Genomic DNA, 13,509 nt, shown 5'->3' with positions numbered 1-13,509 from the left:
AATACAGATATCATCTTATGTGGAAGTCACTGCTTTGGTATCTGATAATAGTAATAATTAGAGCACTAAATGGGTGATAATATACTATTCTGTATTAGTGAAAGTTGTTGAGTCGTATCTGACTCTTTGTGACCCCATGTACCCCACCAGGCTCCTCTGTCCATGGAATTCTCCAGGCCAGAATACTGGAGTGTGTAACCTGTTTGTTTCTCCAGAGAATCTTCCCAACCCAGAGACCGAACCCATGTCTCCCACACTGCAGGTGGATTCTTTACCGTCTGGGTCACCACAGAAGCTCAAGAATACTGTAGTGGGTAGCCTAACCCTTCTCCACTGGATCTTCCCAATACAGGAATTGAACTGGAGTCTCCTGAATTGCAGGTGGATTCTTTACCAGCAAGATTACCAGGGAAGCCCAGTTTCTGAGTTAAATCACCAAAAATACCAATGAATGTTTGCTTCTAAGAAATATATGGCTTTAATGGGAAAGACTGAGAGACGTCACTTTCACTTTTCACTTTCATGCATTGGAGGAGGAAATGGCAACCCACTCCAGTGTTCTTGCCTAGAGAATCCCAGGGATGGTGGGGCCTGGTGGACTGCCGTCTATGGGGTCGCACAGAGTCGGACACGACTGAAGCGACTTAGCAGCAGCAGCAGCAATGAGAAAGAAGCTTGACTGGTTTTTTGACTCATTCATCTAATTTGTGTCAAATTATTACTGAGAAGTCAAAATAAAAACTAGCAGTAAACTCATGCATTTGTATTTATGGAAACAATTGACACGTCTTAGAAAGTGAATGATCAAATCATAACTAAAGGGCACCTCACTTGGTTCATGGGTGACATGTATACATCACATATCCTGCTCTGCCCTTGTGTCTATCACTAGGTTGGGTTGTGGTTCCCCAGTTTCTAAGTGGTTGCTTGTCTTGCCTACTGAATTGCCTCCATCTCAAATAGCATTTACAAAATATAATTATTATCTTCAATTTTCATGTACGTGCTCTTTGTAATGCTTACAAAAAAATAAATAAATAAAAGGGGGGGGGGACACAATCAATGAAAACTTTCCAAATATTACAAAACTCATTGAGAAAGTTAACAGAGTGAGAAGCAGACTGCATGAAAAAAATTGTTGCTAAAATCCAGGAAAATTTCAGTACTGTTATTGAGAGCTCTGAGTGGAGAATGAACCCTTGTTCAGGAGCAAGGCCTGGCATCAGCAGAGTGACCACTCTCATTTCTCTGCTTTTCACAAGAAGCTGAAAACTAAAGTAGTTTTCAGTGGAAACTACTCAGACAAGGACAACGGTAACCTAAATGCACCTACATAGAGCATGAATGTATGTGTTTTTCTGGTTAATAAACTTATTTGATTGTAATGTTTGGAAACAAACTTCCTGTCTACCTCTATAGAGCAAAGATATAGAATCCTTTTGAAGTCTGTTTTGAATATTAACTTCATATTATGTTATTTTTCCTATCATATTTATTATTTTCCATTGTTCAATCAACAGGTATTAAACATTCATTGAGTGTTAGGCCTTCTCAAGATGCAAGAACATACTAAACCAGAACTTGGTTTCCAATCTCAGGGAGCTCTAACTCCTCTTATGTGTTCACAGAACCAGATAGACTCAATCCCATTCCCAATTGGAGAAGTTGGGCTGTCATCATCTGACACAGCTCTGCCCAATAGAAATGACTGAAAATCCATGTGTGTGAAACACATTTTCTAAAATTTTTAAATGTGAGTTCACATTTTAAAAAACAGTTCAAAGAAACAGGTGAAATTAATTTTATTAATATAATTCTGTTTTAACTCTTTATATCCAAATTATTAGCATTGCATCATATAGTAAAATTATTAATGAAGTAATTTTATTCTTTTTTAACTAAATATTCAAAATCCAATGTGTATTTTATACTTATATCCCACCTCAATTGAGACTAGGCACATTTCAATGACACATGGCCAGTGGTTACTATACTGAAAGTAGACAAAAATAACACCTAACACTGATTTTAGCATTTTTCCTAATTGTAAATGCAAAATCTCTAAATTTGAGAGCCCATATTCTAACGTCTTGACAAAAGCCCTAATCTTGAGAATTAGCTTTAATGTATAGTTTATTCCCACCATAATTTGAGGTCATTTTTTGTTTGTTTGTGTATTTGCCTAATTGGGAAAAAGCAATTTTAATTTTAGTATTTTGAGTATTGTTATAGGCCAATTTTATTCTTTAGAAAAATAATATGTAAGATTTCACAGTTTCAACCAAGCAATAATACCACATTTATATAAGTTTACTATTTGCAATACCACAGTCTATCAAAAGGATTATTTTGTTGTAGTTATTTTTAAATTCATGAGCTAGTAGTCAAGTACAATATTTCGTTATCTAGCTTTATCCAATCACTAGCATTCATATTTGGTGAAGGAAATGGCAACTCACTCCAATACTCTTGCCAGGAAAATCCCATGGATGGAAGAGCCTGGTAGGCTACAGTCCATTGGGTCGCAGAGTCAGACACGACTGAGTGATTTCACTTTCACTTTTCACTTTCATGCATTGGAGAAGGAAATGGCAACCCACTCCAGTTTTCTTGCCTGGAGAATCCCAGGGACAGAGAAGCCTGGTGGGCTGCCATCTATGGGGTCACAGAGTTGGACACAGCTGCAGCATTTATATTCATAACAAAGTATTTTATATTAACATTTAATAAGACTGTTAGTTCTCATTGTGAGCTTAATACAGAAATACTAATTTTTATTTAATTAGATACCAGAGAATACTGTTCATGTAGTTTTTAAACTATGATAAAGAGAAATTGGCAAGTATTGACATTCTATAAAAATTGAAAAACTCATAAATTCATAAGAGGTCAAAATAACCAGGAACAATAAGGAATACCTAATGGTTGTATAGTTTTTACATTCCCTTAGAACTATAAGTGTGTATGCCTTTCTGGTTGGAAAGGAAGTTTTTGTGAACAAGACTCCAATGACTGCAAAATGAATCCCTGTGAGAACAACTGCACCTGCATTGACCTTGACAATGGCTATCAGTGAGTAATATATTTACTGTTTCTTCACAAAATTACTTGGAGCACTTAATGTCTTTGGAATACATGCAGACGTTATTTCACTTTACATCAATTAATTAAAATAATGGTACCAAGATGAAGAACAATTTCCTGACAAGAAAGTATCACATTCACTTAAAATTTACAAATCAGTCAGTTCAGTCACTCAGTCAGGTCCGACTCTTTGTGACCCCACAGACTATAGCAGGTCAAGCCTACCTGTCCATCACCAACTCTCAGTGCTTGCTCAAATTCATGTTCATCAAGTTGGTGATGCCATCCAATATCTCATACTCAGTCATCCCCTTCTCCTCCTGACTTCAATCTTTCCCAGTATCAGCGTCTTTTGCAATGAGTCAGTTATTCACATCAGGTGGCCATAGTATTGGAATTTTAGCTTCAGCATCAGTCCTTCCAATGAATATTCAGACTGATTTCCTTCAGGACTGACTGGTGTGATCTTGCAGTCCAAAGGACTCTCAAGAGTCTTCTCCAGCACAGTTCAAAAGCATTCATTCTTTGGCCCTCAGCTTTCCTATTCCATGTCTGGGTCTGACTGGTGATTCTTGACTGATGTACAGATTTCTCAGGAGGCAGGTAAGGTGGTCTGGTATTCAAAGTTCAAATGTCAAGTCAAAAAAGGAATAAACAAATTTTGACTTGGAAATGCAATGTCCAGATGTGACACATCTTAAAATATTTATACTTCTTCAAAACACACCTTTGTCATTTCAGCATTGTTTGGGGGTCATTCTATGTAAAATGAGTGCCACAGTATGTGTCCTTAGTAGATCTGCTTAATTAACTTCAATTTATTTCCTATAAATCAATTGTAAGTTTAGATTATTTTAGTTAAATTATTGTTAAATTTTATAACATTTACTATCCACATTTTCCATGTGCAGTGCTTAATCGCTTAGTAATGTCAGACTTTTTGTGACCCCATGGGCTGTAGCCCACCAGCTTTCTCTGTCCATGGGGATTCTCCAGGCAAGAATACTGGAGTGGGTTGCCATGCCCTCCTCCAGGGGATATTCCCAACCCAGGGATTGAACCCAGGTCTCCAGCTTCGCTTTTATCTTATGAATTATTTTGGGTACACTAGGTTCCTCTAGATGCAAAATCAGGTGTATTGTAACTAGAATGCTTTTCTTGTTGTCACAGAAGCAGAATTAATTGAATGTAAATATACTTGCATGATTATATTTCCAGAGATAAAAATGATTTCAAGATGTCCTCTAAGATAACTCATAAACTGTCTATCTTATGATCATCTCATGTACATAAAAGTTTTTACAAATGTTCCTAAAGTTTAATAACTGGAATGGGATGTAAGATTTAAACTGGTCAATTGTAGTCACTTTATTTCATTATAAGACAATTCTGAAATAGCTTCACATTGATATACATTTCAATGACCATAAGAAAAATGATGGATAACTTTTGTAATATAGAAAACTTCTCAATGTCAATAGTTGACATTGGATTAAAATACATGAAATGTAAAACACCAGAGTTATTTTTATGATATTGTCAATTATTTTAATTGATATATCATCACAAATTAAGATTTCTGCCTATCCATCTAGGTAGTGGGAGAAAGAATCGACTTTTGCTAGGCTATGGAACAATAAACTTTTCATAGTAATCACTTTATTTTATTTTTAAAATAGCTCTATTAATTAGAAGCTAAAGTATATAATATGAATTTCCTAGGATATTTTTTCAGTCTCTAAGATATGCTTTTAAACATTCAACTCTCTCTTTAGTTCCTAATGGTAATTTGTTTATGCATTTGTTTATGTGTGCACTTACACAGTCAGTTGCCTCCAGAAGAATACCTGTAGGAACATAGACACCTGAGGTTGAAAAAGTTGGGTCTGTAAATCTTCTCTGTAATGGTAAACACACAGGATGTGCATCCATGTGGAATCTCAGTAAAAGGGTACTAGAGGTACCTAGAAGGCCTTAGAAGTTCGAGCATGTGACACATAATTTTAGTATATCTTAAGAAACTGTGGCTTTGGCCTGGATAGGATGTTGTCAGGAGTGGGAAGTATTATGTGATTGAATTCATAATAAAGTGGAGAGTGAAAAAGTTGGCTTAAAGCTCAACATTCAGAAAACGAAGATCATGGCATCCGTTCCCATCATTTCAATTGACAATATCACAGAACATCAAAATGAAACAAGGTTACTCTGTGACCCTGATGAATTATAACAAGAATAAGCCTACTTTATAAACATATCTAAATACAGACAAAAACATCAACAAGTAAAAGTAAGTATTACTTGTGTTTATTTTAAAATAAAGCATATTTTAAAGACGCCATATTGACTTAGTTATTTTTTTTTAAAGATATTTAGTATCCTGGAATGTGAAATCAAGTGGGGCTTAGAAAGCATCACTAAGAACAAAGCTAGTGGAGGTGATAGAATTCCAGTTGAGCTCTTTCAAATCCTGAAAGATGATGCTGTGAAAGTGCTGCACTCAATATGCCAGCAAATTTGGAAAACTCAGCAGTGGCCACAGGACTGGAAAAGGTCAGTTTTCATTCCAATCCCAAAGAAAGGCAATGCCAAAGAATGCTCAAACTAACTCTCACTATTTGCAGATGACATGATCCTCTACATAGAAAACCCTAAAGACTCCACCAGAAAATTACTAGAACTAATCAGTGATTATAGTAAAGTTGCAGGATATAAAATCAACACACAGAAATCCCTTGCATCCCTATACACTAATAATGAGAAAACAGAAGGAAATTAAGGAAACAAATCCATTCACCATTGCAACGGAAAGAATAAAATACTTACGAATATATCTACCTAAAGAAACTAAAGACCTATATATAGAAAACTATAAAACACTGGTGAAAGAAATCAAAGAAGACACTAATAGATGGAGAAATATACCATGTTCATGGATTGGAAGAATCAATATAGTGAAAATGAGTATACTACCCAAAGCAATTTATAGATTCAATGCAATCCCTATCAAGCTACCAACGGTATTCTTCACAGAGCTAGAACAAATAAGTTCACAATTTGCACGGAAATACAAAAAACCTTGAATAGCCAAAGCGATCTTGAGAAAGAAGAATGGAACTGGAGGAATCAACCTACCTGACTTCAGGCTCTATTACAAAGCCACAGGTATCAAGACAGTATGGTACTGGCACAAAGACAGAAATATTGATCAATGGAACAAAATAGAAAGCCTAGAGATAAATCCATGCACATATGGACACCTTATCTTTGACAAAGGAGGCAAGAATATACAATGGGGCCATCTTAGTCGAGGGTCTGAAGAGTAGCCGCCACCCCGAGTCCTGGTAACATGCATTTAACCGTGGCCTTCTGGAGACAGCGCCTTAATCCAAAGAAGTGACTTCAAACGGTGAAAACTTCAGGTTTGCCTTCCTGTTGGTGATATGTCTGACAGTGGATCACAGCTTGGTTCAATGGGTAGTTTGACCATGAAATCACAACTTCAGATCACTGTCATTTCAGCAAAACTTAAAGAAAATAAAAAGAATTGGTTTGGGCCAAGTCCTTATGTGGAAGTCACAGTAGATGGACAGTCAAAGAAGACAGAAAAATGCAACAATACGAACAGTCCCAAATGGAAGCAGCCTCTTACAGTTATTGTCACCCCTATGAGTAAATTACATTTTCGTGTGTGGAGTCACCAGACACTGAAATCTGATGTTTTGTTGGGAACTGCTGGATTGGATATCTATGAAACATTAAAGTCAAACAATATGAAACTTGAGGAAGTAGTTGTGACTTTACAGCTTGTAGGTGACAAAGAACCAGCAGAAACAATAGGAGATTTGTCAGTCTGTCTTGATGGGCTGCAATTAGAGTCTGAAGTTGTTGCCAATGGTGAAACTGCATGTTCAGAAAGTGCTTCACAGAATGATGATGGCTCCAGGCCCAAGGATGAAACGAGAGCAAGCGCAAGTGGATCAGATGACCCTGAGGATGCAGGGTCTGGTGAAAACAGGAGGATCAATGGGAATAATTCTCCATCACTCTCAAATGGCGGTTTTAAACCTTCTAGGCCTCCAAGACCTTCACAACCACCTCCACCTACCCCACATAGACCAGCATCTGTCAATGGCTCACCATCTACCACTTCTGAAAGTGATGGCTTTAGTACAGGCTCTCTGCCACCAACAAATACAAATTCAAGTACATCTGAAGGAGCAACATCTGGATTAATAATTCCTTTTACTATATCTGGAGGTGCAGGCCCTAGACCATTAAATCCTGTACCTCAAGCTCCCCTCCCACCTTGTTGGGAGCAGAGAGTGGGCGAGTTTACTATGTAGATCATATTGAAAAAAGAACAATGTGGGATAGACCAGAACCTCTACCTCCTGGCTGGGAGTGGCGGGTTGACAACATGGGACGTATTTATTATGTTGACCATTCACAAGAACAACAACGTGGCAGAGGCCAACCCTGGAATCAGTCCAGAACTATGAACAATGGTAGCTCCAGGGTAGTCAACTTCATGGAGCTATGCAGCAGTTTAACCAGAGGTTCATTTATGGGAATCAAGATTTGTTTGCTACATCACAAAATAAAGAATTTGATCCCCTGGGTCCCCTGCCGCCTGGATGGGAGAAGAGAACGGACAGCAATGGTAGAGTATATTCTGTCAACCACAACACTCGTATTACACAATGGGAAGACCCCAGAAATCAAGGTCAATTAAATGAAAAGCCCTTACCTGAAGGCTGGGAAATGAGATTCACGGTAGACGGAATTCCATATTTTGTGGACCACAATAGAAGAACAACCACCTATATAGATCCCCGCACGGGAAAATCTGCCTTCGAAAATGGACCCCAGATAGCCTATGTATGGGAATTCAAGGCAAAGGTTCAATATTTCCGTTTCTGGTGTCAGCAACTGGCCATGCCACAGCACATAAAGATTACAGTGACAAGAAAAACGTTGTTTGAGGATTCCTTTCAGCAGATAATGAGCTTCAGTCCTCAAGATCTGCGAAGACGTTTGTGGGTGATTTTTCCAGGAGAAGAAGGTTTAGATTATGGAGGTGTAGCAAGAGAATGGTTCTTTCTTTTGTCACATGAGGTGTTGAACCCAATGTATTGCCTGTTTGAATATGCAGGGAAGGATAACTACTGCTTGCAGATACACCCCGCTTCTTACATCAATCCAGATCACCTGAAATATTTTCGTTTTATTTGCAGGTTTATTGCTATGGCTCTGTTCCATGGGAAATTCATAGACACAGGTTTTTCTTTGCCATTCTATAAGCGTATCTTGAATAAACCAGTTGGACTGAAGGATTTAGAATCGATTGATCCAGAATTTTACAATTCTCTCATCTGGGTTAAAGAAAACAATATTGAGGAGTGTGATTTGGAAATGTATTTCTCCATTGATAAAGAAATCTTAGGTGAAATCAAGAGTCATGATTTGAAACCCAATGGTGGCAATATTCTTGTAACAGAAGAAAATAAAGAAGAATATATCAGAATAGTAGCTGAATGGAGATTGTCTCGTGGTGTTGAAGAACAGACGCAAGCTTTCTTTGAGGGCTTTAATGAAATTCTTCCCCAGCAGTATCTACAGTACTTCGATGCAAAGGAATTAGAGGTCCTTTTATGTGGGATACAAGAGATTGATTTGAATGATTGGCAAAGACATGCCATCTACTGTCACTATACCAGGACAAGTAAACAAATCATGTGGTTTTGGCAGTTTGTTAAAGAAATCGATAATGAGAAGAGAATGCGACTTTTGCAGTTTGTTACTGGGACCTGCCGACTGTCAGTTGGAGGATTTGCTGACCTCATGGGGAGCAATGGGCCACAGAAGTTCTGCATTGAAAAAGTCGGGAAAGAAAATTGGTTGCCTAGACGTCATACCTGTTTTAACCGCCTGGACCTGCCACCCTACAAGAGCTATGAGCAACTGAAGGAAAAGCTGTTATTTGTTATTGAAGAAACAGAAGGCTTTGGACAAGAGTGAATTCTGAGAGCCTGCACCACCAAAGGACAAGAATTTATTTGCAACGTTTGTCCTTTTCCTTCTTTGCCTATTGCACACTTGTAAAATTGGACTGTGACTGTTTAGAGAGTTACCTTCAGTGTAAGTAAATTAATGTTATCATTGAGATTTATCTCCCAGTGATTCTGGGTTTCTTCTCAGTGTTTTCAGAAATCAGATCTGCAAATGACTTAGTCATAAACCTTACTTACCAAGAGATTAACACAGCAATGAAATCTGCCTTGTCTTATTCCACTAGATTGTTTCCTTAACAAAAAATTTGTCTCAGAAGTCTCACTTAGGTTTTTTTTCTTTTAGAGATTCTGAAAATATGCAGGGAATTTCCATGGTAACTAAAATATGTAAGATCTACCTATTAAGCCTCGTGGAAAGAGGTATTTGTTTAAAACAGCCCAGCTTCTGGGGTTGTGAGCAAACTTCTGGCTTGTGCTCTCCCTCTTCTTTCAGCCTGGCCTGACTGTTGTTTTTCCTTTCTGGAGCATGAAATCCATGCATCATTTGATGTTATCCCTAGAAAAGAGATGCTAGACTCTTGTATCTCTCCACAAAGTAGTTTTGTGGAGAAGTTGGTCCCGGTCTGCAAATGACTTCATTTAGAAAGTTGATTGTTTTAATTGCCTCGCAAATACTAAACTTCACAAACAATACTGACACTATGCTGCCTTCACTGTAGAGAGAAAAAAAAAAAAAGCCAATTTTTGAAATTAATTTGGGTGAATTTATCGAAGGCCATTGACAGTTTTTGTATGTTCCTGTATATCAATTCCATCTTTAAATTTTATCATAATCCAACAATTCCAGTTACATTTAACTCCTGCTAAGGAGTTCAAATTAGAGTGCTTTCTTATCCAAGTAGAGGTCAATGAAAATATCTATAAAATCATTTTCATTAGGGAGGAAGAGCTGTGGTACTGGTTAAAAAAGTGAGTAAATGCATTTACAGCAATACATTTCTAGTAACCATAGAAATGTATTGTCTGTGTGAATTAAAACTTCACAGATTGACAATTTATCTGACAAATGTTATAATAGTTACTTCCATTCTGTCTTGTCCTGATTTGAATTTTCTGTTCACTTCTAACAATTTTAACAGGTTTTTCCCATGACTATTTAACATTAGATTGCTCTATTAGTAACTGATTCATGCACTTTGACTTTCTCTGTGGTAATTTTTTTTTAACTTAGCCTGCTTAGACTTAGCAAGATGACTGCTGTCAGAGGACAGAGGGAGAAAGCCTAAGCCAGCTGAGTGCCTATCATAACTGAACTCATAACCTAATATCTCATGAAATAAGGACTTTGGCAGGTTTCAGTAGCATAGCATGAAAAAGTAGCATTGAGCCAAAAATAAGCAAATAGCAAACCCCTGTTCTATTTGGAAAGGAAATGGTGGGTTTTGTCCCTAACTACTCTTATCTTGAAACAACGACAAAAAACATTTTTTAACTTGTATATCTGTATTCTAAAACACTGCCATCATAAAGCAGACATGTGAGTGAAAGGGTTGCCTCATCCAGAAGTCATTAGTGTGAAGGGAGAGATTGGGCTCCCCCCAGTCCTATCTTTATTTTGATTTTATTCTACATAGTCTAGGAAATGTACTATGGTCTCTAAAAGCCCTAGTTTTCAAAGTGACTCTGCCTTTTTTGTTGGTAGGCGGCAAAAAACACTATTGCTTTGTCTTACAGAGCGAATGTCTGCCAACTACCCATTCATTATATGTCTGAACTTTGGTAATATATGGCTGTGGAGATTAAACCTTCTATAAAGACTTCCTATTGAGGTGAATGCTCATATTGAAATGTAGTTACCTACAATATTTACTAGAGATTTATGAGATTAAATTAAGAGATAATGTAAGAAAGTAGACTTTTTTGTTCTACATGCTTGATAATTCATTTAGGGACCTAGAAATATTGTGCAAAAATGTATAAATATCATCCAAAAGGCTTTCTGCCCTATATTTTTAAAACACAGAATAGTTATATATGAAGTAGTCCTGGCCCTAGTTCTATAGGGCTCGGCTACTAATATTTTTATGGAAGAAATGTTTAGTTCTGGAAAAGGTAAATGCTTGTATATATTTTTGCAGCCTGGGATCTCCCTTACTCCATTTCTTCCTTTAATTTAAATGGCCACATGTATATGTCTTTCCCTGCTGTGTTAGGAAAATGGGGCCTGGATTTCCCAAGAATCAGAGGTTATATAAAAATACTGCAGATAGACAGCAGACATAAATATCTACCAAATGCTATCTTAAATTTTGGTCCAAACTGATCATTTGGAAATAGACTTATTTTAAGTGTTTAATTAGAGTGATTTCTTAAATCTGAACTAAATTGCTTTTGAGTCCTTTTTCTTTGTAAGCATTGTAAATGCTAAAATATCCTGTTAATTTTTGTACTGCATGTTATGTTGAAATAAAAACAAAGTAAAAAAAAAAAAAAGAATATAAAATGGATTAAAGACAATCTCTTTAACAAGTGGTGCTGGGAAAACTGGTCAACCACTTGTAAAAGAATGAAACTAGATTATTTCTAGTAATTTTCTGGTGGAATCTTTAGGGTTTTCTATGTAGAGGATCATGTCATCAATGACTATAGTAAAGTTGCAGGATATAAAATCAACACACAGAAATCCCTTGCATTCCTATACACTAATAATGAGAAAACAGAAAGAGAAATTAAGGAAAAATTCCATTCACCATTGCAACGGAAAGAATAAAATACTTATGAATATATCTACCTAAAGAAACTAAAGACCTATATATAGAAAACTATAAAACACTGGTGAAAGAAATCAAAGAGGACACTAATAGATGGAGAAATATACCATGTTCATGGATTGGAAGAATCAATATAGTGAAAATGAGTATACTACCCAAAGCAATTTATAGATTCAATGCAATCCCTATCAAGCTACCAACAGTATTCTACACAGAGCTAGAACAAATAATTTCACAATTTGTATGAAAATACAAAAAACCTTGAATAGCCAAAGCGATCTTGAGAAAGAAGAATGGAACTGGAGGAATCAACCTACCTGACTTCAGGCTCTATTACAAAGCCAGTTATCAAGACAGTATGGTACTGGCACAAAGACAGAAATATTGATCAATGGAATAAAATAGAAAGCCCAGAGATAAATCCACGCACATATGGACACCTTATCTTTGACAAAGGAGGCAAGAATATACAATGGATTAAAGACAATCTCTTTAACAAGTGGTGCTGGGAAATCTGGTCAACCACTTGTAAAAGAATGAAACTGGACCACTTTCTAACACCATACACAAAAATAAACTCAAAATGGATTAAAGATCTCCACGTAAGACCAGAAACTATAAAACTCCTAGAGGAGAACATGGGCAAAACACTCTCCGACATACATCACAGCAGGATCCTCTATGACCCACCTCCCAGAATATTGGAAATAAAAGCAAAAATAAACAAATGGGACCTAGTTAACCTTAAAAGCTTCTGCACATCAAAGGAAACTATTAGCAAGGTGAAAAGACAGCCTTCAGAATGGGAGAAAATAATAGCAAATGAAGCAATGGACAAACAACTAATCTCAAAAATATACAAGCAACTCCTACAGCTCAACTCCAGAAAAATAAATGACACAATAAAACAATGGGCCAAAGAACTAAATAGACATTTCTCCAAAGAAGACATACAGATGGCTAACAAACACATGAAAAGATGCTCAACATCACTCATTATCAGAGAAATGCAAATGAAACCCACTATGAGGTAACATTTCACACCAGTCAGAATGGCTGCGATCCAAAAGTCTACAAATAATAAATGCTGGAGAGGGTGTGGAGAAAAGGGAACCCTCTTACACTGTCGGTGAGAATGCAAACTAGTACAGCCACTATGGAGAACAGTGTGGAGATTCCTTAAAAAACTGGAAATAGAACTGCCTTATGATCCAGCAACCCCACTGCTGGGCATACACACTGAGGAAACCAGAAGGGAAAGGGACACGTGTATCCCAATGTTCATCGCAGCACTGTTTATAATAGCCAAGACATGGAAGCAACCTAGATGTCCATCAGCAGATGAATGTATAAGAAAGCCGTGGTACATATACACAATGGAGTATTACTCAGCCATTAAAAAGAATACATTTAGATCAGTTCTAATGAGGTGGATGAAACTGGAGTCTATTATACAGAGTGAAGTAATCCAGAAGGAAAAACATAAATACAGTATACTAACGCATATATATGTAATTTAGAAAGATGGTAACAATAACCCGGTGTACGAGACAGCAAAAGAGACGCTGATGTATAGAACAGTCTTATGGACTCTGTGGGAGAGGGAGAGGGTGGGAAGATTTGGGAGAATGGCAAAGAAACAT

General features: G+C 37.0%; 1 protein-coding gene across 1 annotated transcript; it reads left to right on the top strand.

Moving 5' to 3' along the window:
* The first annotated feature begins 6,384 nt into the window (after positions 1-6,384).
* Positions 6,385-9,953, top strand: LOC133253653 (E3 ubiquitin-protein ligase Itchy homolog). Its single transcript, XM_061427124.1, is given in 3 exon segments — positions 6,385-7,404; positions 7,407-7,526; positions 7,529-9,953. Coding segments are annotated over 3 exon segments (2,574 nt in total). The 5' UTR covers positions 6,385-6,524; the 3' UTR covers positions 9,103-9,953.
* The last annotated feature ends 3,556 nt before the right edge of the window (positions 9,954-13,509 follow it).

Source organism: Bos javanicus, chromosome 9, assembly GCF_032452875.1.
Source record: "Bos javanicus breed banteng chromosome 9, ARS-OSU_banteng_1.0, whole genome shotgun sequence".
NCBI lineage: Eukaryota > Metazoa > Chordata > Mammalia > Artiodactyla > Bovidae > Bos > Bos javanicus.
Note: the sequence above shows the minus strand (reverse complement) of the source record. Positions and strands in the feature narration are given on the sequence as shown.